Source organism: Bos taurus, chromosome 24 (assembly GCF_002263795.3).
Source record: "Bos taurus isolate L1 Dominette 01449 registration number 42190680 breed Hereford chromosome 24, ARS-UCD2.0, whole genome shotgun sequence".
Classification (NCBI taxonomy): domain Eukaryota; kingdom Metazoa; phylum Chordata; class Mammalia; order Artiodactyla; family Bovidae; genus Bos; species Bos taurus.
Genome location: NC_037351.1, coordinates 20,908,000 through 20,931,220, shown reverse-complemented (window position 1 = coordinate 20,931,220; position 23,221 = coordinate 20,908,000). Strand labels below are relative to the sequence as shown.

At 44.1% G+C, this 23,221-nt stretch overlaps 1 protein-coding gene across 4 annotated transcripts in view; it reads left to right on the top strand.

Annotated features, from left to right (window-relative positions):
- Nucleotides 1-23,221, top strand: part of MOCOS (molybdenum cofactor sulfurase) — a 60,704-nt gene that overhangs the window by 15,974 nt on the left and 21,509 nt on the right. For all 4 annotated transcript variants that reach the window (XM_059880751.1, XM_024984178.2, XM_024984177.2 and 1 more), the window contains 4 exon segments: nt 1,642-1,841; nt 8,493-8,609; nt 10,275-10,736; nt 19,208-19,370. In XM_059880751.1, coding sequence (XP_059736734.1) covers nt 1,642-1,841; nt 8,493-8,609; nt 10,275-10,736; nt 19,208-19,370 — 942 coding nt within the window.

The following is a 23,221-nucleotide window of genomic DNA, read 5'->3' as shown; positions in this document are numbered from 1 at the left end:
TGCTGTCGCTCCTTTCAGAGGCTGAGCTTCCAGGTCGGGGCAGCATTGCTTGTCCTGTCCAGAAGGGGATGGAGTTGTGGTGAGCCAGGGGCTTGGCATGGTAGTTAGGCAGCCCTTTCTCTCTCTGTCTCTCTCTTGTCAAAATAACGTAACCCTTAGGTCCTCAGCCTAATCCCAGCACTGCAAACACACAGAACTTGTGGAAGGGTCGTCCTGACAGTAATGCAGGCTGGTGAGCAGGCATCACCCTGACAAAGCGGAGACCGTGAAAACAGACATTGAGAAACAGGCACTTTTTCAAGGAAAGATGCTAACGAGGTGTCCGAGCCACAGGTGACAGAGTCTGACAGGTCTGGGGTACCTCTGAAAGCAGATTGACAGTGTCAACTCCGCAATAAGGCAGACCCTGAGTTTTCCTCACTTAATTGCTCTTTTTTAGAAAAAATTGTGGTGAAATCTATGTAATGTAAGTGGCGTCAGTTTAGCCATTTTAAAGTATATATGGTTCAGTGGCATTAAGTGTATTCACACTGTAGAGCAATCATTACCACTATCCATGTCCAGGACTTTTTAATCATCCCAAACTTAAAAAACAGTATCTCCCCTATTTCCCCTCCCCAACCCATAGTACCTCTGTTCTTTCTGTTTCTATGAATTTGCCTATTTTAGGCACCAGACATAAAAGGGATAATATGATATTTGTCCTTTTGTGCCTGACTTATTTTACTTAGCATAATATTTTCAGAGTTCATCCATGGAATAGCAAGTATCCTTAGCTGCTTTGCATAGTATTAAAATGATTTAAACACTCACCAAAAAACAGCAAAAAAGAAATATGTTTAAAGACAAAATTATACATTTTTGCAGTCTGTTACAAAAGAGTCTAAATTAGCTGAATGCTTAAGTAACATTTGTTTTTTTTTTAATTTTGAAAAGGAAGATGATAGCACTTTCTATGGAAAAATTCCACAGAAGCAGTAGTGGTAAACTGTCATTCGGTACCGATGACCTAAACATTTATTGTGTGGGCAGTACCATACTCTGTTTACAAGTAGAGTAAGTTCTCTACATACGAACCTTCACATTGCGAACTTTCAAAGATTCGAACATGCATTCTCGTGTCTAGTCACCTACGTTAGTTCACATGTCTGGCGTATATTTTCATGTGCGTGCACCCTCTACGAGTGGTTGTACTTTTGTGTACTCTGCTGTATAATAAGGTATAGAGTGTGATTGTACAGTGTCTTTATTTCAAGACCAGGATGTCTGGAAACAGACATAAAAACAGCAGTGATGTAGCTGGCACTACTGTACTTTTCAAGGTGCTGTACTGTAAGATTAAAAATGTTTTCTTTTTGTGTCTGTTTCTTACGTATTACTTGTGTGAAAAGTATTAAAAACCTATGTAGGTACAGTTCTATATAGCCGATCACAGGCTACCTTTGTTGGACTTACGAACAAGTTGGACTTAAAAACGCACTTCCGGGATGGAACTCAATTGTGTGTAGAGGATTTACTGTGTTTAAAATCATTAATATGAGGTCCAAGTTTGCCAGTTATAATGATCTCATGTTCTTAAAACTGAGACTGAATTTTCCATCACGTTCATGCTTCCCTTTCACCCCCGTTCGCTGCTCTGAGGTGGGATGGAGAGCATCCGGCAGCACACGTTTACCCTGGCTCAGTACACCTACACTGCCTTGTCTTCCCTGCGGTACCCCAACGGAGCCCCTGTGGTGCAGATTTATAGTGACTCTGACTTCAGCAGCCCAGAGGTGCAGGGTCCGGTCATCAGCTTCAACGTGCTCGATGACCATGGGAACGTCGTTGGTTACTCCCAGGTGGGTTTTCTTTTCATCCTGCTAACCTGTTCATTTCAGCATCTACAATCATTAGTTGTCTCTTGGGTGAGTTGATTGTGAAGATATTGGCCCTCCCCACCCCTCACCCATCACTTACACAGCAGCAGAAGCAGCCCAGTGTCATTCAGAAACAGGCAATTTTAAATGTTTTTGAGGGGTGGTGTAAAACACACTGGGGCCAAAGGTTTGCCTTCTCAAATACGTTATTCTGGGTAGTTGGTACAATAAGTTTCCTTCTTTTTTTTTAATATATTTTATTTTTTAACTTTACAATATTGTATTGGTTTTGCCATATATCAAAATGAACCCGCCACAGGTGTACATGTGTTCCCCATCCTGAACCCTCCTCCCTCCCCATACCATCCCTCTGGGTCGTCCCAGTGCACCAGCCCCAAGCATCCAGTATTGTGCATCGAACCTGGACTGGCGACTCGTTTCATATATGATATTATACATGTTTCAATGCCATTCTCCCAAATCGTCCCACCCTCTCCCTCTCCCACAGAGTCCAAAAGACTGTTCTACACATCAGTGTCTCTTCTTGAATCTAAAATAAGTGTATTTTTGAGGGTGTGGAGGAGGGCAGGCTGAGGACTCTGAAATGTGCTGTGGCAAGCATGATGCTGAGCTCAGGTTGGGCTGCTCCTCACTGAAAAGTCAATGAAGCGGGGGCAAGTGTCAGTAGAAAGGAAAGCTATTGAGTCAGAAAAGCTGGAGTCTAGGGAGATAGTGGACTCATGTCTGGAGACTAACTCCAAAGATTCTGCTCAGTCATGACTATTTTTAACAGGAAAATGGGGAAAAAAAACAAGTTAATCATTAAGGTAAGAGGTCAGGTTCTTTGTCATGTCTCACCGTGTGTAGACCTGCTGATGTCTCCTGATCTTCTTTTGGATACTGTCTGGCCTGCATGGTCCTCTTGCAGATTGCCAAGGGGAGCTGGGGGTATAGAGTCAATCATTCTTTAACTATGTAATTCTTCCTTCTTACTCCTTTTAATCCTGAAAAGGGATCAACTGGTTAGGCCAGGCATTGTGTACATTCAGTAGAGCGTAAGTCAGGAATTAAGTTAAATGTTACCTCGTGATCTCATTTTTATAATTAAGGTCTGAGGAAAACAGAGATGAACAAATTGAAGAGGGGCAAAAGAACTGCTTACAAATTCCCACTCTCAGGGATCATTCCCTATCTATGGGAATAGGGACAAAAGTCTGTCTTCTGTAATTGCTTCACACTGAGAAAGGGTGTCTCAGTCTTAGGGTGAAAGATGTCCACGTGGGTCTGAGGCATCTCTTTGCTGACCATTTTAGTTGCCAGCTTACCTATGTGGGCAGAGCAAGCTACAGTTATTCTAATGCCCACAAAGACATAGATTATTATGAGCAATAATGTTAATTCCATTCTTTCATCAAACACTGAGTCTGTGACTCTGTTGTCCTACTCATTGACTGACTGAGCCTGCTCTTTTGTGACTCTTGGAGGCCTGGGAGATTTCAGTTTTTCTGCAAACAAGAGGCAGGGGATATACAGGAGCCTTTGTACTTGGGTTGGGGCAGGGAATCGGTTCCAGGCAGAATGGTGAAAGAATCACCCATTTGCCCAGAGAAGCAAAGAGTAAGATTTCCCCAAGAAGAGGGAGCTGCCCATCTTGGTGTCTACCTGACTTCACTGGGACCCTCATTCCCTGAGGTCTCACACAGGGGTTTCTCCCTTGTGCGTCTATAGAGGAAGCTCATCCCATGAGTGGGGGTCATAGCTGGGGCATGGCCAGCTGTGTCAGCTCAGGAGAATCCTGGGTTTGCCTGGTCTTTGTCACATGTGGGAATTCCACAGAGATTCAGAGGGTCTTTGGAAACATTATACAGCATCATGGCTGGGTCTGGCTGTCTCTTTTTCAGGGGATTTGTGAAGGAATTGCACCTCCTGTGAAAAGCTTTTGGGTACCTGTTTTTGATATCCAGGCCTCCTCATTTCAGTGGTGCCTCATTGGGTGACATCAGTGACTCATGGACATGAGTTTGGGCAAGCTCTGGGAGTTGGTAATGGACAGGGAAGCCTGGTGTGCTGCAGTTCATAGGGTCGCAGAGACTCAGACGTGACTGAGCAACTGAACAAACACAAGCACCTCCTCATTTCATTTTCCCCTCTGGTGGAAGTCAGTCTACCCAGTTTTTAAGTGGGTGGGTTCAGATTCAGGCTGCCTTGTACTGGCTCTCTGAGCTTGGGTGAGGTAATGTAAGCTCCCCAAGTCTCTGTGAAATGAGGTAAGAATGTACCCTGATGACAGTTTGTCATGAGGGTTGAATGAGATACAATATATAGCTCCTTAGTGTCGGGCTGGCATGAAGCAAGTGCCCCATTGTACTGGGAATATAGCTCTCATCCTGTTCCAGCAGCCAGCTCCTTCACCCGGCTGGGCACTGGCCAAGCCTCTGTGGGATTCCAAAGGTCTCAGGGTGAGAAAAGATGAAGTTGTGATGAGAAAGTAGAATGGAGGGCAACTGTGGCCAAAACAGCCTCTTCCACCCACTTGCTTTTCTGGGTGGGGTCCCTGTCTTTTCCCCTTGAGCCTTGGCGGGTCTGTGACTCACTCACATTCAACAGCATGCCCCCAAAGGTGACACCGCTTGGCTTTGGAGGCTACAGAAAAGCCCATGCAGCGTCAGCATTGCTTCCTGGGGCATCCGCTTTCGGAGCCTCAGGTTACTGTGGAAGGAGGTATACCCTGAGCAGCCATGCTGTGAGGAAGCCAGAAGCAAGCATGTTGGTGACTGTCCTGGTTTGAGCGAGGCCAGACCTGTCTTTGAGAAACTGAACCTCAAGGGAATTCTAACCCCAGGCATGTCACTCCCAGCCTTCTAGTCTTGCCAAATGAGATCAGCCATCTCTGGGCCCTTCTGAATATCTGAGGCCCTGTAGCCATGAGCACAATACAATGGTTGTTGTTTTATGCCATGGTGTCTGGGTGGCTCATTTTGTGGCTGTGGCAGCTGGAATAGTGCATACGCACTGTGTCTGGGAGAGGGGTGAGCGTAGGGGACTTATAATTCAGCTTGGTGGGAGCTGGGGTCGGGGAGGGAGGAGCTTTCCTAGGGGCTTTCCCTTGAGTGGAGGTCACCTGACCCTGGAGGTGGAGTTGGCCAGACCCAGTGGGGTCGCCAGGCCTCACCACAGAGAGCAGGGAATCGCTGGGTTTCATCAGCAGAAATGGCTTCTTCACACTCTGACAGTCCCGGAGCGATGGCTAAAGTGCCGACAGTGTGGTCTCTGCAAAGGCATGTGGGAGGCACTGCTGTTGTGACCGCCCCGCAGGGCGGCCAGGCGGACCTGTGCGTGGTGACCTGTGTCTGCAGACGCAGGTCTCTGGCCACCCTGCATGTTCTTCCCAGGAAGAAAAGTCTCCAAGCCTTGCCCAGCCGGGCAGTCGTGTTTGTTTCCTCAAATGCAATTAGAGGACTTCCCTGAGTTTAGCCTGAGTCACCAGGGCTAAGGACCCTCACTGGGCCCCCAGGCCTTTGGGGGCATGGAACCCTGGACCCACAAACAGAGGAACTGGCACAAACATCCCTCATGCCAGCTCACCTTTGAGCCTTGTGAGCAAGAATCACCTGTCCAGCTTCCAGAGGAGAGGAAAAAGACTTGGAACTTCTGGATTGAATTGCAGTTCTGTGATTGAACCCAAAGTCTAGGATATTATGAAAAGCAAACCGGTAGCATGCGGTGTCAACATAGTAATGTTTGTAGTCTGGGCTGGGAGCCGAGGCAGGGCTCCTATGAGTGGTAGCTCTGCTAAGGCCTGCTCTGGGATCGGGGCACATGGTCCTGGTCTGTCTTGCCTAAGGACACTGAGGAGCTGCCCCACATCCCAGCCACACTCAGATTTTATTCTTGTGAATTTCACTTGAAACCTGTGGGGTCTTCTTTTTCAAAAATTAATTCCTTAAAATTCTTTTTTTAACACGTGAGATCAAATTGATGTATAACATTGTATTAGTTTTAGGTGTACAACACGGTAATTCTATATATGTATACGTTGGGAAATGATTTCTACAAGTTTAGTTAACATCTGTCACCACACATGGTTATAAAAATTTTTTTCTTGTGATGACAACTTTTAAGATTTACTCTCTTAGCAACTTTCAAGTATATAATACGCTATTGTTAACTATAGTCACCATGCTGTATGTTATAACCCCAGGACTTATTTATCTGTACAAGTTTGTATCTTTTGATCACCTTCACCACACCCTACCCTCCCTTGCCCCTGGCAACCACCGATCTGTTCTCAGAATTTTTATTTGATTCCATGTGTGTGAGCACACAGTATTTGTCTTTGTCTGACTTACGTCTTAGCGTATTTCATTATGACTGAGCAAAAGCCCTCAAGATCCATCCTTGTCACAAACGGCAGGATTCCCTTTTTTTATAGCTGAACAATATTTCACTGTTTTGTTTATATACATCACATTTTCTTTATCCATTAATCCTTTGATGGATGCTTAAATTGTTTTCATGTCAGCAGTAAACGTGGGAGTATAGATCTCTTTTCAAGAGAATGATTTCATTTCCTTCAGGTAAATGCAGCAATTCGTTCTTTTCCGTAGTTGCTGTGCGCATTCCCACCAACAGTGAACCAGCGTTCCCTTTTCTCCATGTTCTCCCCAACTCTTATTATTTGTTGTCTTTCTGATGATAGCCTTTCTAACAGGTGTGACATTACATGCTACATACTAGATATTTGAGAGGTGGTATCTTATTTTAGTTTTAACTTACATTTGCCTAATGACTAGTGATGTTGAGCATGTGTTCATGCACCTGTTGGCATTTGTATGTCTTCTTTGGAAAAATGTCTATACAGATTTTCAGCTCATTTAAGAAACCAGATGATTTTAAATGTGAGCTCTCAACTTGGAATTTGGTGTAATATTTTTCACTTTTCGCAGGCATATATCTATTACCCAACTCAATTCAGTTCAGTCACTCAGTCGTGTCCAACTCTTTGCGACCCCATGAATCGCAGCACGCCAGGCCTCCTTGTCCATCACCAACTCCCGGAGTTCACCCAAACTCATGTGCATCAAGGGTGATGTCATCCAGCCATCTCATCCTCTGTCTTCCCCTTCTCCTCCTGCCCCCAATCCCTCCCAGCATCAGAGTCTTTTCCAATGAGTTAACTCTTCGCATGAGGTGGCCAAAGTGTTGGAGTTTCAGCCTCAGCATCAGTCCTTCCAATGAACATCCAGGATTGGTCTCCTTTAGGATGGACTGGTTGGATCTCCTTGCAGTCCAAGGGACTCTCACGAGTCTTTTTCAACACCACGGTTCAAAAACATCAATTCTTCGGTGCTCAGCTTTCTTCACAGTCCAACTCTCACATCCATACATGACCACTGGAACAACTATAGCCTTGACTAGATGGACCTTTGTTGGTAAAGTAATATCTCTGCTTTTCAATATGCTATCTAGGTTGGTCATAACTTTCCTTCCAAGGAGTAAGCGTCTTTTAATTTCATGGCTGCAGTCACCATCTGCAGTGATTTTGGAGCCCAGAAAAATAAAGTCTGACACTGTTTCCAGTTTCCCCATCTATTTGCCATAAAGTGATGGGACCAGATGCCATGATCTTCGTTTTCTGAATGTTGAGCTTTAAGCCAACTTTTTCACTCTCCACTTTCACTTTCATCAAGAGGCTTTTTAGTTCCTTTTTACTTTCTGCCATAAGGGTGGTGTCATCTGCATATCTGAAATTATTGATATTTCTCCCGGCAATCTTAATTCCAGCTTGTGCTGCTTCTAGCCCAGCGTTTCTCATGATGTACTCTGCATATAAGTTAAATAAGCAGGGTGACAATATACAGCCTTGACATACTCCTTTTCCTATTTGGAACCAGTCTGTTGTTCCATGTCCAGTTCTAACTGTTGCTTCCTGATCTGCATATAGGTTTCTCAAGAGGCAGGTCAGGTGGTCTAGTATTCCCATCTCTTTCAGAATTTTCCACAGTTTATTGTGATCCACACAGTCAAAGGCTTTGGCATAGTCAAGAAAGCAGAAGTAGATGTTTTTCTGGAACTCTCTTGCTTTTTCCATGATCCAGTGGATGTTGGCAATTTGATCTCTGGTTCCTCTGCCTTTTCTAAAACCATCTTGAACATCAGGAAGTTCACGGTTCACATATTGCTGAAGCCTGGCTTGGAGAATGTTAAGCATTACTTTACTAGTGTGTGAGATGAGTGCAATTGTGCAGTAGTTTGAGCATTCTTTGGCATTGCCTTTCTTTGGGATTGGAATGAAAACTGACCTTTTCCAGTCCTGTGGCCACTGCTGAGTTTTCCAAATTTGCTGGCATAATGAGTACAGCACTTTCACAGCATCATCTTTCAGGATTTGAAATAGCTCAACTGGAATTACCCAACTGGATAAGCTTTAATTATCAGTAATATTTTATAAAATGTATTTAGTAAACCCATGATGGATCATAGCACTTTAGAGAAAAATTCCAAGCTCATATTTTAATTTTACTGTTAGGAAAGAGAGACCCAAATATGGAACCTGAAACTCTTTTCAGTCCAGGCAGTCAGAGGAAAACTGGACACTCCTAACCCTAGTTCTGTGTCATATTAAACCCATAGGTGGATAAAATGGCCAGCCTTCACAACATCCATGTGCGAACCGGCTGCTTCTGTAACACTGGGGCCTGCCAGAGGCACCTGGGGATAAGTGATGAGATGGTGAAGAAGCATCTTCAGGTTGGTACTGGACCCTCTGGCCCGAACGCTGGCCAGCAAGACCCAATGCTAATGCCTCATCTTGACCAGAGGCTGGATCCGTGTCTGGAGTGGGGGCTGGTCTTCGGGTTCATTTCTCTGAGCCCACCCTGTGAACGTGCAAAGAAAAAAGGGTCAACAAAATTAGCAAATGCTTCAAGATAGTGACTCTATGCCAGGCGTTTTTTAGTTTGAGGGCAAAAATTTAAAGGCAGTAGAGGACTTTTTTTTTTTTTTAATTCAGAAGATGACTTTTAACAGAGGACAAGCCAATGTGAAAATGTGCTCATACATGCAGAGGGTCCTTAACTCGTTTAGTCCTTCCAGAGTGAAATCTGCAAGCTAAGAAGTCGCTCATCCTTTGGCAGAGTGAGGAGAGGAACTTTTCCAGCGGGCTTCTGCATTTCTCAGGTCCCCACCCTTCCTGCCATGGCTTCCCTGGTGGCTCAGAGGTTAAAGTGTCTACCTCCAATGTGGGAGACCCCGGTTCAATCCCTGGTTCAGGAAGACCCCCTGGAGAAGGAATTGGCAACCCACTCCAGTGTTCTTGCCTGGAGAATCCCATGGACGGAGGAGCCTGGTAGGCTACAGTCCACAGGGTTGCAAAGAGTCGGACAAGACTGAGTGACTTGACTTTCTTTCACCCTTCCTGCCACTTCCCTGAGGTGTGGTTTGTCACTTCAAGGTACGTTTTATTTTGAACCATTTCATAAGACTAGTTTGAGTGGCAAAAAGCCTTATTTATATCAGAATAGTTTATAAATTGTTTCTTTTGGCTGCCACTAAATAATGAATATATTAGATCCCAACCAACAATGAACTGTGTTCTGCTTAAAAAGTGAGAGGGAGTCTTAGAACACAAATGAATGGAATTCCAGATATAATATTGAACCCGAGGAATGCCATGGATCCATCTCTTTGGATATCTGACTTGGGTTCAGCTCTGGGGAGGTAGGCCGCTGGAGCAGTGATCAATACCAGGCAGCGGGGCTTGGAGAGGCTTGGGGACTTCTTGCTTTTCTTTCCCCACTTCCCGGCCAGGCACTTAGTACTGCCTTTGGCTTTCATTATGGGCTTGGGCCAGTCGTTCCTTGGGGCAGCATCTCTGTTTTGCCCTTTTGTCAAAAGGCAGCTGCAAAGGATACAGGCCTCCCTTCGATCCTGAGAGAGTCTAAAAGGCATGGCCAGTAAGCTTTCCTCCCCCTTCAGCCCTGGGTAGGCCAAGGAGCTGACCCATCTGTGCTTCTGAAACTCCGGTCTGTATTGATGCCCCTGTGGGTCAGCATTGTGTATATGGCTCTGGTTAATGCTTTATGTGAACAATTGCTTTTAAACTTAAAAAAAAAAAATTTATTTATTTATATTGAACTATAGTTGATTTACAGTGTTGTGTCTTTTAAACGTTTTAATGGCCCCTTGGGATTGGTATAGGTCCCCATCCACAGTGAGCCACGTGGTGGCCGGAGAGGGAGTCAGGGCCCTGGGTTTGCGGAACTATGCCTGAGGCACGCAGCTCTTCTTAGTGTTGCAGTTCTGTTTTCCTGGGTGCATTTTATCTTCTATTATCAATAAACGTTGTTTTACAGAATGGTTTCTGGTCCATCCGTGAGGCATATTCTCTCTGGCTGACTTGTTTCTTTCTCCTAGGCTGGTCATGTCTGCGGAGACGATGTGGACCTCATAGACGGGCAGCCGACGGGCTCTGTGAGGATTTCTTTTGGATACATGTCTACGCTTGAGGATGCCCAGGCCTTCCTCAGGTTCATCATAGCAACCCGACTGCACTCGTCTCATGGCCAGCCTCTCCCTCTGGCCACCCCGGGGGAGGCTGGAGCCCCACCAGAAGACAGCGAGGCTCAGAACGCCGTGCCTGCCGCCCGCGCCAGAGGTAGCTCCTCACCTCAGGAAGACACTTCCCCACACTCCGGGGTTTGGAACAACTCACCCACCGCTGTGGACGCAGAGGGTCTGTGTCCGCCCCTGCTGGAGGCCACTGGAACCCAGCAGACCACTTCAGAGAAAGCTGCTGATGTCCCAGATGGGGACCTCAGGTCACACGTCATCACCAACCTTTTCCTCTACCCAATCAAGTCCTGTGCAGCATTTGAGGTAAGGGTTTCAGTGGCAGCTAAAGAGATTGCTTCTTTTGTCTTTATTTTTTAATATTTTTTGATAAAGCAAAGAAAAAAAGTTCAGGAAGTGAAGGGAAGCATGCAGAAAATCAAACCTTCAGTACCTGCAGCACCCAAGCTCAGTGGTTACAGTTCCCAGGCTCTGGAGCACAGACTGAGTAGTTGTGACCCATGGGTTCAGTGGCTTTGCAGCATGTGGGATTTTCTCGGACCCGTGTCCCCCGGGTTGGTAGCAGGTTCTTTTTTTTTTTTTTTTTGGATCTTGAATATATTTTTTTAAATTTTATTTTTAAACTTTACAGTATTGTATTGGTTTTGCCAAACATCGAAATGAATCTGCCACAGGTATACATGTGTTCCCCATCCTGAACCCTCCTCCCTCCTCCCTCCCCATACCATCCCTCTGGGTCGTCCCAGTGCACCAGCCCCAAGCATCCAGTATCGTGCATCGAACCTGGACTGGCGACTCGTTCTATATATGATATTATACGTATTTCAATGCCATTCTCCCAAATCATCCCACCCTCTCCCTCTCCCACAGAGTCCAAAAGACTGTTCTATACATCAGTGTCTCTTTTGCTGTCTCGTATACAGGGTTATTGTTATCATCTTTCTAAATTCCATATATATGTATTAGTATACTGCATTGGTGTTTTTCTTTCTGGCTTACTTCACTCTGTATAATAGGCTCCAGTTTCATCCATCTCATTAGGACTGATTCAAATGTATTCTTTTTAATGGCTGAGTAATACTCCATTGTGTATATGTACCACAGCTTTCTTATCCATTCATCTGCTGATGGGCATCTAGGTTGCTTCCATGTCCTGGCTATTATAAACAGTGCTGCGATGAACATTGGGGTACACGTGTCTCTTTCAATTCTGGTTTCCTCAGTGTGTATGCCCAGCAGTGGGATTGCTGGATCATAAGGCAGTTCTATTTCCAGCTTTTTAAGGAATCTCCACACTGTTCTCCATAGTGGCCGTACTAGTCTGCATTCCCACCAACAGTGTAAGAGGGTTACCTTTTCTCCACACCCTCTCCAGCATTTATTGCTTGTAGACTTTTGGATCGCAGCCATTCTGACTGGCATGAAATGGTACCCCATAGTGGTTTTGATTTGCATTTCTCTGATAATGAGTGATGTTGAGCATCTTTTCATGTGTTTGTTAGCCATCTGTATGTCTTCTTTGGAGAAATGTCTATTTAGTTATTTGGCTCATTTTTTGATTGGGTCATTTTATTTTTCTGGAATTGAGCTGTAGGAGTTGCTTGTATATTTTTGAGATTAGTTGTTTGTCAGTAGCTTCATTTACCATTATTTTCTCCCATTCTGAAGGCTGTCTTTTCACCTTGCTAATAGTTTCCTTTGTTGTGCAGAAGCTTTTAAGTTTAATTAGGTCCCATTTGTTTATTTTTGCTTTTATTTCCAATATTCTGGGACGTGGGTCATAGAGATCCTGCTGTGATGTATGTCAGAGAGTGTTTTGCCTATGTTCTCCTCTAGGAGTTTTATAGTTTCTGGTCTTATGTTTAGATCTTTAATCCATTTTGAGTTTATTTTTGTGTATGGTGTTAGAAAGTGTTCTAGTTTCATTCTTTTACAAGTGGTTGACCAGTTTTCCCAGCACCACTTGTTAAAGAGATTGTCTTTAATCCATTGTATATTCTTGCCTCCTTTGTCAAAGATAAGGTGTCCATATGTGCGTGGATTTATCTCTGGGCTTTCTATTTTGTTCCATTGATCAATATTTCTGTCTTGGTGCCAATACCATACTGTCTTGATGACTGTGGCTTTGTAGTAGAGCCTGAGGTCAGGTAGGTTGATTCCTCCAGTTCCATTCTTCTTTCTCAAGATAGCTTTGGTTATTCGAGGTTTTTGTATTTCCATACAAATTGTGAAATTATTTGTTCTAGCTCTGTGAAGAATACCGTTGGTAGCTTGATAGGGATTGCATTGAATCTATAAATTGCTTTGGGTAGTATACTCATTTTCACTATATTGATTCTTCCAATCCATGAACATGGTATATTTCTCCATCTATTAGTGTCCTCTTTGATTTCTTTCACCAGTGTTTTATAGTTTTCTATATATAGGTCTTTAGTTTCTTTAGGTAGATATATTCCTAAGTATTTTATACTTTCCGTTGCAATGGTGAATGGAATTGTTTCCTTAATTTCTCTTTCTGTTTTCTCATTATTAGTGTATAGGAATGCAAGGGATTTCTGTGTGTTGATTTTATATCCTGCAACTTTACTGTAGTCATTGATTAGTTCTGGTAATTTTCTGGTGGAGTCTTTAGAGTTTTCTATGAAAAGGATCATGTCATCTGCAAACAGTGAGAGTTTTACTTCTTCTTTTCCAATTTGGATTCCTTTTATTTCTTTTTCTGCTCTGATTGCTGTGGCCAAAACTTCCAAAACTATGTTGAATAGTAATGGTGAAAGTGGGCACCCTTGTCTTGTTCCTGACTTTAGAGGAAATGCTTTCAATTTTTCACCATTGAGGATAATGTTTGCTGTGGGTTTGTAATATATAGCTTTTATTATGTTGAGGTATGCTCCTTCTATTCCTGCTTTCTGGAGAGTTTTTATCATAAATAGATGTTGAATTTTGTCAAAGGCTTTCTCTGAATCTATTGAGATAATCATATTGTTTTTATTTTTCAATTTGTTAATGTGGTGTATTACATTGATTGATTTGCGGATATTGAAGAATCCTTGCATCCCTGGGATAAAGCCCACTTGGTCATGGTGTATGATCTTTTTAATGTGTTCTTGGATTCTGATTGCTAAAATTTTGTTAAGGATTTTTGCATCTATGTTCATCAGTGATATTGGCCTGTAGTTTTCTTTTTTTGTGGGATCTTTGTCAGGTTTTGGTATTAGGGTGATGGTGGCCTCATAGAATGAGTTTGAAAGTTTATCTTCCTCTGGTAGCAGGTTCTTATCCACTGCTCCACCAGAGAAGTCCTCATTCTGCCTTTCTTGGTTTGAGCTAACTTTTGACCATGATTCTGCTTACGGGAATCCCTGAGGGGACCCTGTTTCTGGTTGTGACTGCCTAGTTACTGTTGATAGTTATGAATGTAACTTTTATGCAGAAGCGTTTTACATACTTTGGTTCATTTGATCATCAAAACGATAATATGAGGTGCTAGATAATATCATCTCTATTGTATAGATATGGAGCCTTGGGGTTATTGAGGTTAAGCACTCTGCCTAGGTTATGACCTCCTAATAAATGATAGGGAAAGGATTTGAACCCAGGTCTACTGACTCCTTGGGTCCACACTGTCCTGAGCCTGTCTTCTTAGCTCTCCCTGTGTAGGTGAACTACATAATGTCTGCAAACAAGCTGGCCTGGCAGTCACCCTACCTGGGAGATGGGAGTGCTTGCCTTGGTTGGCCAACTGGTCCTGACCCCTCCTGCAGTGGCCGAACTTCCTATGAGACTGTCTTTCTATGATATGTGTGTGTCCCAAGTCCCAGGTGAAGTCCCAACCTCCTTAGCCTCTGGGATCACAGGCTCCCTAGCTCCTCATTGGATATTCCATGCTGAAGGAGACTGTCCTCCAGTCTGAGACCACGAACAAGCAAGTTCTTTTCCACTCTTGAATGCAGGCAGGTGAGGAGTGTCAGGACGCTGTTTTCTCAGATGAGTCATGTCCTGTAGAATAGCCGTGCTGCAGAAACACAGCAGGAATCAGTGACCCATTTTACAGATGAAGACACTGAGATTCAGTAAGGTTTCATATTTTGCTAAAAGTCTTCCGTCTGTCTGCTCATTCAGAAACTATACACTGAGTACTTGCCACCTGCTGGGCCTGTACCTGTGTGCAGTGATGAACAAAATGGAAATGCTTCCTTTCCTCATGGAGGGCAGTGTCTCAGGAGGGAAACAGATAACTTTACAACACACACACACACACACACACACACATCTATCTCTCTCTCTGTCTGTCTACCTATCATTTATCTGTCTATCCATTCATAGCCATGATTTCACACTGATATCTCCAATTCCAATCCAACACTACAGGGTTTATTTAGCCTTCCCCTGCACTTGTAAATCCTGTGAGAAACCTAGCTCCCCTTGCCCTCTGCTGCTGCTGCTGCTGCTGCTAAGTCGCTTCAGTTGTGTCCGACTCTGTGCGACCCCATAGACAGCAGCCCACCAGGCTCCCCCGTCTCTGGGATTCTCCAGGCAAGAACACTGGAGTGGGTTGCCATTTCCTTCTCCAATGTATGAAAGTGAAAAGTGAAAGTGAAGTCGTTCAGTCGTGTCTGACTTGCGGCAACCCCATGGACTGCAGCCTACCAGGCTCCTCCGTCCATGGGATTTTCCAGGCAAGAGTACTGGAGTGGGGTGCCATTGCCTTCTGCCCCCATTGCCCTCAGTGAATACTTATTTGCTCAAATCCTTCCGTAACCCAGCCCCCAGCTGCAACAGCTGAAAAGCTTACCCTTCGCATGCCAACACAGACATGGTGGCTGAAAGCTTGCCCTAGACAAAGAGGAAGAAGGAAGGCAGAAGCCAGTAAACTCAATGTTTAGGTGGGAAATCAAAGGATAGAAAATGATAGACATGTTCCAACAAGTGGGTGTAAGGAACAGCAATGGGCCTGAGACTTTGGCCTCCTAGCAAGCTCACAACCCAGCCTGCCTCAGTGTCTTGGATGCTGACAAGAGACATGAGATTCCATGGGGCTTCCCTGGTGGTCCAGAGGTGAAGACTCTGCATTTCCAAAGCGGGGGATTCAGCTTTAGGATCTCGCATGCTGGGGGACAGGGGAAGATGAGATTCCTGAGTCAGAGAGAAAAGGCTGTTACTAACAGCCTTCAGGTAGCAAGAGCTTCATGTTTGTATTGCTTTTCTTTCCCCCCAAGTCCAAAGAAAGGGTCCAGAGGGGTCCAGGTGGATGCTCTGTTCATATTTGGAAGCCCCCTAACTCAGGAAACCTCTTTCATAATAGGATGCCAGTCAAGCTGTGTAGTCCTCAATCAGGGAGGAGCTGATACGTTTGTGATACTGGGCTGTGAGCAAACTTGCCCTCTACTCCAGAGGGTTGTAGAGCTGTTCACTATACAGACATCCTTGACAGGAGAGTCTGGAACAGAGGACAGTTGGTGCTTCTGCTTGTTAAAGCTGCTGCTGCTGCTGCTAAGTCACTTCAGTCGTGTCCGACTCTGTGTGACTCCATAGACGGCAGCCCACCAGGCTCCCCCGTCCCTGGGATTCTCCAGGCAAGAACACTGGAGTGGGTTGCCATTTCCTTCTCCAGTGCATGAAAGTGAAAAGTGAAAGTGAAGTCACTCAGTCGTGCCCGACTCTTAGCAACCCCATGGACTGCAGCCCACCAGGCTCCTCCACCCATGGGATTTTCCAGGCAAGAGGACTGGAGTGGGGTGCCACTGCCAGACATGCAGAAATGAGAGATCCATGGAGAAATGCCACCCAATAATAGATTGTCTTCTAAAAAGTTATTTGTAATTCAAAACACATTTTCCGAAAGAAAGAGTGACTTAGTGTTGGATTCTGGGCTTGGCCCCTAATATTGCTGAACTTGATGGCTCTGCCAGCAGGAGCAGCCATGGTCTGTGGGAGAGGATGTCTGATACACAAGGCAAGTGAAGGGCAGAGTAAAGGGGTTGACATCTGTGGGTCACCTGTTATATTCAGTTGCTTTACATTTTATGCACTGTTTTGGTTTTCACCTAATCCAACCACAATAATGTTCATTTTATATAATACATGACAGGGCCAAGGCTCAGGAAGGTGGTAAGTTGTCCAAAGCCGATAACTGTCAGAGGTGAGATGTAAGCGTCAGGCTTGTCAGTCCTCCGAGTGCCTATCCCCCACCCACCGCTGCACCGCGTTTCTGCTTCCTGGGTACAGGGCTCCCCGGGCTGCAGGAGCAGTTTCCCTTCACATTGTTCCTCCTTGAGATCTGCGCCGCACTCACCCCAGGCCGGAAGTTCCTCTCCTTCACTTCCTCCCCTTGAAGCCTCCATCTTTACCCAGGTCCCTCCCTCGAGGACTCACCCCAAAGTGCCCCCGATTAAATATTCTTCCCTTTCATCATTACCCCGGATTGGAAGTTTTCAGACTCCTTTGGGTGGTTGACTTGGGTGCTCAGAGGAAAACAGAAGGGTGGAATTGATTCTTGCTCAGTTGTGCAAGAATGTTGGTCTCTTAATCATAATACCATTTCGAAAGCAGTGGGTGGTGTACACCCTTCTTTAACAGCAGGCAGTGCTGAAAACAGTGGGTGTAACCTGTGGACAAAACTGCAAAGACCTAGTCTCACACTATTGATATTTCATTATTTTCCCCCTAATGTGCTTTTTGTGTTCTGGATCCCATCTAGAACACCACGTTACATTTAGCTCTCGTGTCTCCTTAGGCTCCTCTGGGGCTGTACCAGTTTCTTAGACTTTCCCTATTTTCAGAACCTTGATTGTGTTAAGGAATACTGGTCAGGTATTTATTAGAATATCCATCAGTTTGTTTTTGCCTGATGTCTTTCTGGGGATTAGACTGGGGTTTGGGGTTTTATGGCAGGAGGACCCCAGAGATAAAGTTCTCATCATATCATGTCAGGATACATAGTATCATTGTGGCTTATCACTACTGATGTTAACCTGGGTCTCATAGTGTTTGCCAGCGTTCTTCACTGTTCGGTTCCCCTCCACCCATTCCCATACTGTGCCCTTTAGAGGGAAGTGACTAAGCATAGCCCATATTTAATGGGTAAGGAGTTATGTTCTACCTTCTTGAGAGGGGACCATCTACATTAATAATTTGGAATTCTTCTATATGAGAGAGTTGACCTTTCTATTTAATCATTTATTTATATCAGTATGGACTCATGGGTATTTAGTTTATATTTTAGGTTATAATCCAATACTCTATATATATATGTTAGTCACTGTCGTATCTGAGGCTTTGCGACCCCATGGACTGTAGCCCATCATTCTCCAAGGGAGAATACTGGAGTGGGTTGCCATTCCCTTCTCCAGGGGATCTTCCCGACCCAGGGATTGAACCCTGGTCTCCTGCACTGCTGGCAGATTCTTTACCATCTGAGTCACCAGGGAAGCCCAATCCAATATTATGTTATTATTATTGTTGTTGTCATTCAAATGTTTGGGTTTTTTGTTTTTTTTTTTTTTGCCACTGGACATGCTTTCAGTTAACTCCTGCACCCCTTTCATGTACCTCCCTTATTTTGTTTTCTGAGCACTTCCTTACTTTTCCAGTACTACAAGGTACTCCTGGCTCATCTTGTATATTTCCTGACCCAGCGCTAGAATAAACCGTTTCTCCAAGAAGTCCTGGTTGTTTTTGTTGGAGAATGGTATTAAGTGCAAGATCTGGGCACTGGGCATAATTTGTATTTTAATTTTGTATAAATATGAAGCATTGAGGAATATACATATTTTATACACTTAAAATGGGTCAGCTCAGTGACCATTTCAGTGGAGCCACCATTTGTGCAAGAAACAAGTTTGTATTATGGGGATATACCTGTTCAGGCACCCACCGCTATGGAAGGACACACAGACAGTGGGAGCAGCAGAGACCTGTGGGGAGGGAAGTGGAACACAGGGTGGGCAGAGACCTGCTCTCCGCGTCCCTGCTAGGCACACGTATTACCCACGCAAAAAGCACACTGAAGTGGACAAGGATGGAAACTGGATCTGGAGGGTAAATGGAAGGTCCCTTGATCCCGTAGTCTCCTTTGCATTGGCTTCTTCTTTTTTAAATGTTTGTTTATTTGGCTGTGTCAGGTTTTAGTTGAGGCACACGAGTTCTCTGCTGGGTGATGTGGCATCTTTGGTTGCAGCACATGAGCTTCCCAGGTGGCACTAGTGGTAAAGAATCTGCCTGCCAATGCAGGAGACACCAGAGACGTGGATTTGATTCCTGGGTCGGGAAGATCCCCCAGAGAAGGAAATGTCAAGCCACTCCAGTATTCTTGCCTGGAGAATTCTATGGATAGAGGAGCCTGGCAGGTTACAGTCTGTGAGGTCTTAAAGAGTTGGACATGACTGAGCATACAGACACATGGACTCTGTACTCCTGGCAGGTGCTCAGGCTCAGTAATTGTGGTTTGCAGGCATTCGAGTTGTGGCATGATGGCTCCAGAGTGAGGGTTCAGTAGTTGAGGTGCAAGGGCTTAGCTGTTTGGAGGCACATGGGATCTTAGTTCCTTCACGAGGGATCGTACCTGCATCTCTTGCATTTCAAGGTGGATTCTTAATCCACCAGGGCCACCAGGAAAGTCCCTGTCTTCTTTGTTTCCTTCTCCTCCACCCTTTCGTCCTTTAAAAGTCTGTGCTGAATTCCTGAAGCCCATCTGCATCTGTGCAGCCCCTGTGCAATAAATGAGAAGATCATTTTTGAGGAATGCTGGCTTAAAATACACTGACTTTTTTTTTTAGGTGATCAGGTGGCCTCTAGGAAGTCAAGGGCTGCTGTATGACCGAAGCTGGATGGTTGTGAATCACAACGGCATTTGCCTGAGTCAGAAACAGGAGCCCCGGCTCTGCCTGATCCAGCCCTTCATTGACCTGCAGCGGAGGATCATGGTCATCAAAGCCCAAGGTCTGAAAACAGGGTTCACTTTTACAGAGTAGTTGTCAAGAGTAGCTTTATTCTCATAAAATAAAATCATGGCTTTTCCTATACTACACATTAAAATATTCCAAAAGGAAGTGAAATGATGTATAGAAAAGACAGTAGGAAGTTTGTTCCTCTTGTGTTTTTTTTTTTTTGTTTTGTGTGTGTATGGAGGATATTTCTGGGAAAAGGTAAAGATCTGACCATCCAATCAGAAAGTAAAGAGGTGTCGATTTTGAAACTGTATGTTGTCCTTCACTCACATTAGTTTTATTTCCTTCACTCTTCATAGGTTCTGCAAGCTTTAATTCTTCTTTGTGGATTTTTATTATGAACTGTCTAACATGTATGAATGTAGACCAGCTCTGTCCAGTGGACCCTTATATGATGATGGAAATGTTCAGCATCTACATTGTGCTGTTTGGTAGCTATCAATCTGATGTGGCTACTGAGTATGTGTAATGTGCAGGATGCTGGAGCTAAATTTTAAATTTTATTTAATTTAAATTAATACATGTAGTGGCTACAGTGTTGGACAGCACAAATCTGAATAAGATGCAGTCTCAAAAATGACAGAATGATCTGTGTTCGTTTCCAAGGCAAACCATTCAATATCACAGTAATCCAAGTTTATGCCCCGACCAGTAATGCTGAAGTTGAACAGTTCCATGAAGACCTACAAGACCTTCTAGAACTAACACCCAAAAAAGATTTCATTATAGGGGACTGGAATGCAAAAGTAAGAAGTCAAACACCTGGAGTAACAGGTAAATTTGGCCTTGGAGTACAGAATGAAGCAGGGCAAAGGCTAATAGAGTTCTGCCAAGAGAATACACTGGTCATAGCACCCTCTTCCAACAGCATAAGAGAAGACTCTACACATGGACATCACCAGATGGTCAACACTGAAATCAGATTGATTATATTCTTAGCAGCCAAAGATGGAGAAGCTTTATACAGTCAGCAAAAACAAGACCAGGAGCTGACTGTGGCTCAGATCGTGAACTCCTTATTGCCAAATTCAGACTGAAATTGAAGAAAGTGGAGAAAACCACTAGACCATTCAGGTATGACCTAAATCAAATCCCTTATGACTATACAGTGGAAGTGAGAAATAGATTTAAGGGACTAGATCTGATAGATGGGCTTCCCTGGTGGCTCAGAGGTTAAAGCATCTGATAGATAGAGTGCCTGATGAACTATGGATGGAGGTTTGTGACATCGCACAGGAGAAAGGAATCAAGACCATCCCCGAGAAAAATAAATACAAAAAAGCAAAATGGCTGTCTGAGAAGGCCTTATAAATAGCTGTGAAAAGAAGGGAAGTGAAAAGCAAAGGAGAAAAGGAAAGATATACCCATTTGAATTCAGAGTTCCAAAGAACAGCAAGGAGATAAGAAAGCCTTCCTCAGTGATCCATGTAAAGAAATAGAGGAAAACAATAGAATGGGAAAGACTAGAGATCTCTTCCAGAAAATCAGAGATACCAAGGAAACATTTCATGCAAAGATGGGCTCAATAAAGGACAGAAATGGTATGGAGCTAACAGAAGCAGAAAATATTAAGAAGAGGTGGCAAGAATACACAGATGAACTATACAAAGAAGATCTCCATGACCCGGATAATCACGAAGGTGTGATCACTCACCTAGAGCCAGACATCCTGGAATGTGAAGTCAAGTGGGCCTTAGGGAGCATCACTATGAACAAAGCTAGTGGAGATGATGGAATTCCAGTTGAGCTATTTCAAATCCTGAAAGATGATGCTGTGAAAGTGCTGCACTCAATATGCCAGCAAATTTGGAAAACTCAGCAGTGGCCACAGGACTAGAAAAGGTCAGTTTTCATTCCAATCCCAAAGAAAGGCAGTGCCAAAGAATGCTCAAACTACTGCACAACTGCACTCATCTCACATGCTAGCAAAGTAATGCTCAAAATTTTCTAAGCCAGGCTTCAGCAGTACATGAACCATGAACTTCCAGATGTTCAAGCTGGTTTTAGAAAAGGCAGAGGAACCAGAGGTCAAATTGCCAACATCCGCTGGATCATGGAAAAAGCAAGAGAGTTCCAGAAAAACATCTACTTCTGCTTTATTGACTATGCCAAAGCCTTTGACTGTGTGAATCACAATAAACTGTGGAAAATTCTGAAAGAGATGGGAATACCAGACTACCTGACCTGCCTCTTGAGAAACGTGTATGCAGATCAGGAAGCAATAGTTAGAACTGGACATGGAACAACAGACTGGTTCCAAATAGGAAAAGGAATATGTCAAGGCTGTATATTGTCACCCTGCTTTATTTAACTTATATGCAGAGTACATCATGAGAAATACTGGGCTGGATGAAGCACAAGCTGGAATCAAGAATGCTGGGAGAAATATCAATAATCTCAGATATGCAGATGACACCACCCTTATGGCAGAAAGTAAAAAGGAACTAAAAAGCCTCTTGATGAAAGTGAAAGAGGAGAGTGAAAAAGTTGGCTTAAAGCTCAACATTCAGAAAACTAAGATCATGGCATCTGGGCCCATTACTTCATGGCAAATAGATGGGGAAACAGTGGAAACAGTGGCTAACTTTATTTTTCTGGGCTCCAAAATCAGTGCAGATGGTGATTGCAGCCATGAAATTAAAAGATGCTTACTCCTTGGAAGGAAAGTTATGACCAACCTATATAGCATATTAAAAAGCAGACTTTGCCAACAAAGGTCTGTCTAGTCAAAGCTATGGTTTTTCAAGTAGTTATGTATGGATGTGAGAGTTGGACTATAAAGAAAGCTGAGCGCTGAAGAACTGATGCTTTTGAACTGTTGTTGGAGAAGACTCTTGAGAGTCCCTTGGACTGCAGGGAGATCCAACCAGTCCATCCTAAAGGAAGTCAGTCCTGAATATTCATTGGAAGGACTGATGCTGAAGCTGAAACTCCAATACTTTGGCCACCTGATGTGAAGAGTTGATTCATTTGAAAAGACCCTGATGCTGGGCAAGATTGAGGGCAGGCGGAGAAGGGGACGACAGAGGATGAGATGGTTGGATGGCATCACCGACTCAATGGACATGGGTTTGGGTGAACTCCGGGAGTTATTGATGGACAGGGAGGCCTGGCGTGCTGTGGTTCATGGGGTCACAAAGAGTTGGACACGACTGAGTGACTGAACTGAACTGAACATACTTACATCATCGAAGTTTAAGAAGCTTAGCATTTGGCCACATTTGCTTCAATTTCTCCTCCTTGCCTATCTCTCCCCTCTTGTTACCTACCTTCTTTGTCCCTTCTGCACATCCTCTTTCTCCTCCTCCTCCTTTTAAGAAATAGAAACATTTCAGATATAGATGAAATTCCCTGTGTTCTCCTCTGTGCTCTCACTTCTTCTGCACTCCACCTACCATTTACAGAATATTCCAGTTTCCCTCCTAACTTACAGCTATACTTTTGTGATATATACCATTTCCATATATTCATTGATCATGCTTCTTGGCTGTAGGGGTTCCATTCTGCTCCAGTGGTTTATTTTTTCTTGAACCAATGACCCAGTGTCACTACTAGAAGTATATACTGAATCTCAATAACTGATAATCTACTTCTGCTTCATTGACTATGCTAAAGCCTTTGATTGTGTGAATCACAACAAACTTTGGAAAATTTTTCAAGAGATGGGAATACCAGACCACCTTACCTGCCTCCTGAGAAACCTGTATGCAGGTCAAGAAGCAACAGTTAGAACCAGACATGGAACAATAGACAGGTTCAAAACTGGGAAAGGAGTATGTCAAGGCTGTATTTTGTCACTTTGCTTATTTAATGTACATGCACAGTATATCATGTGAAATGCCA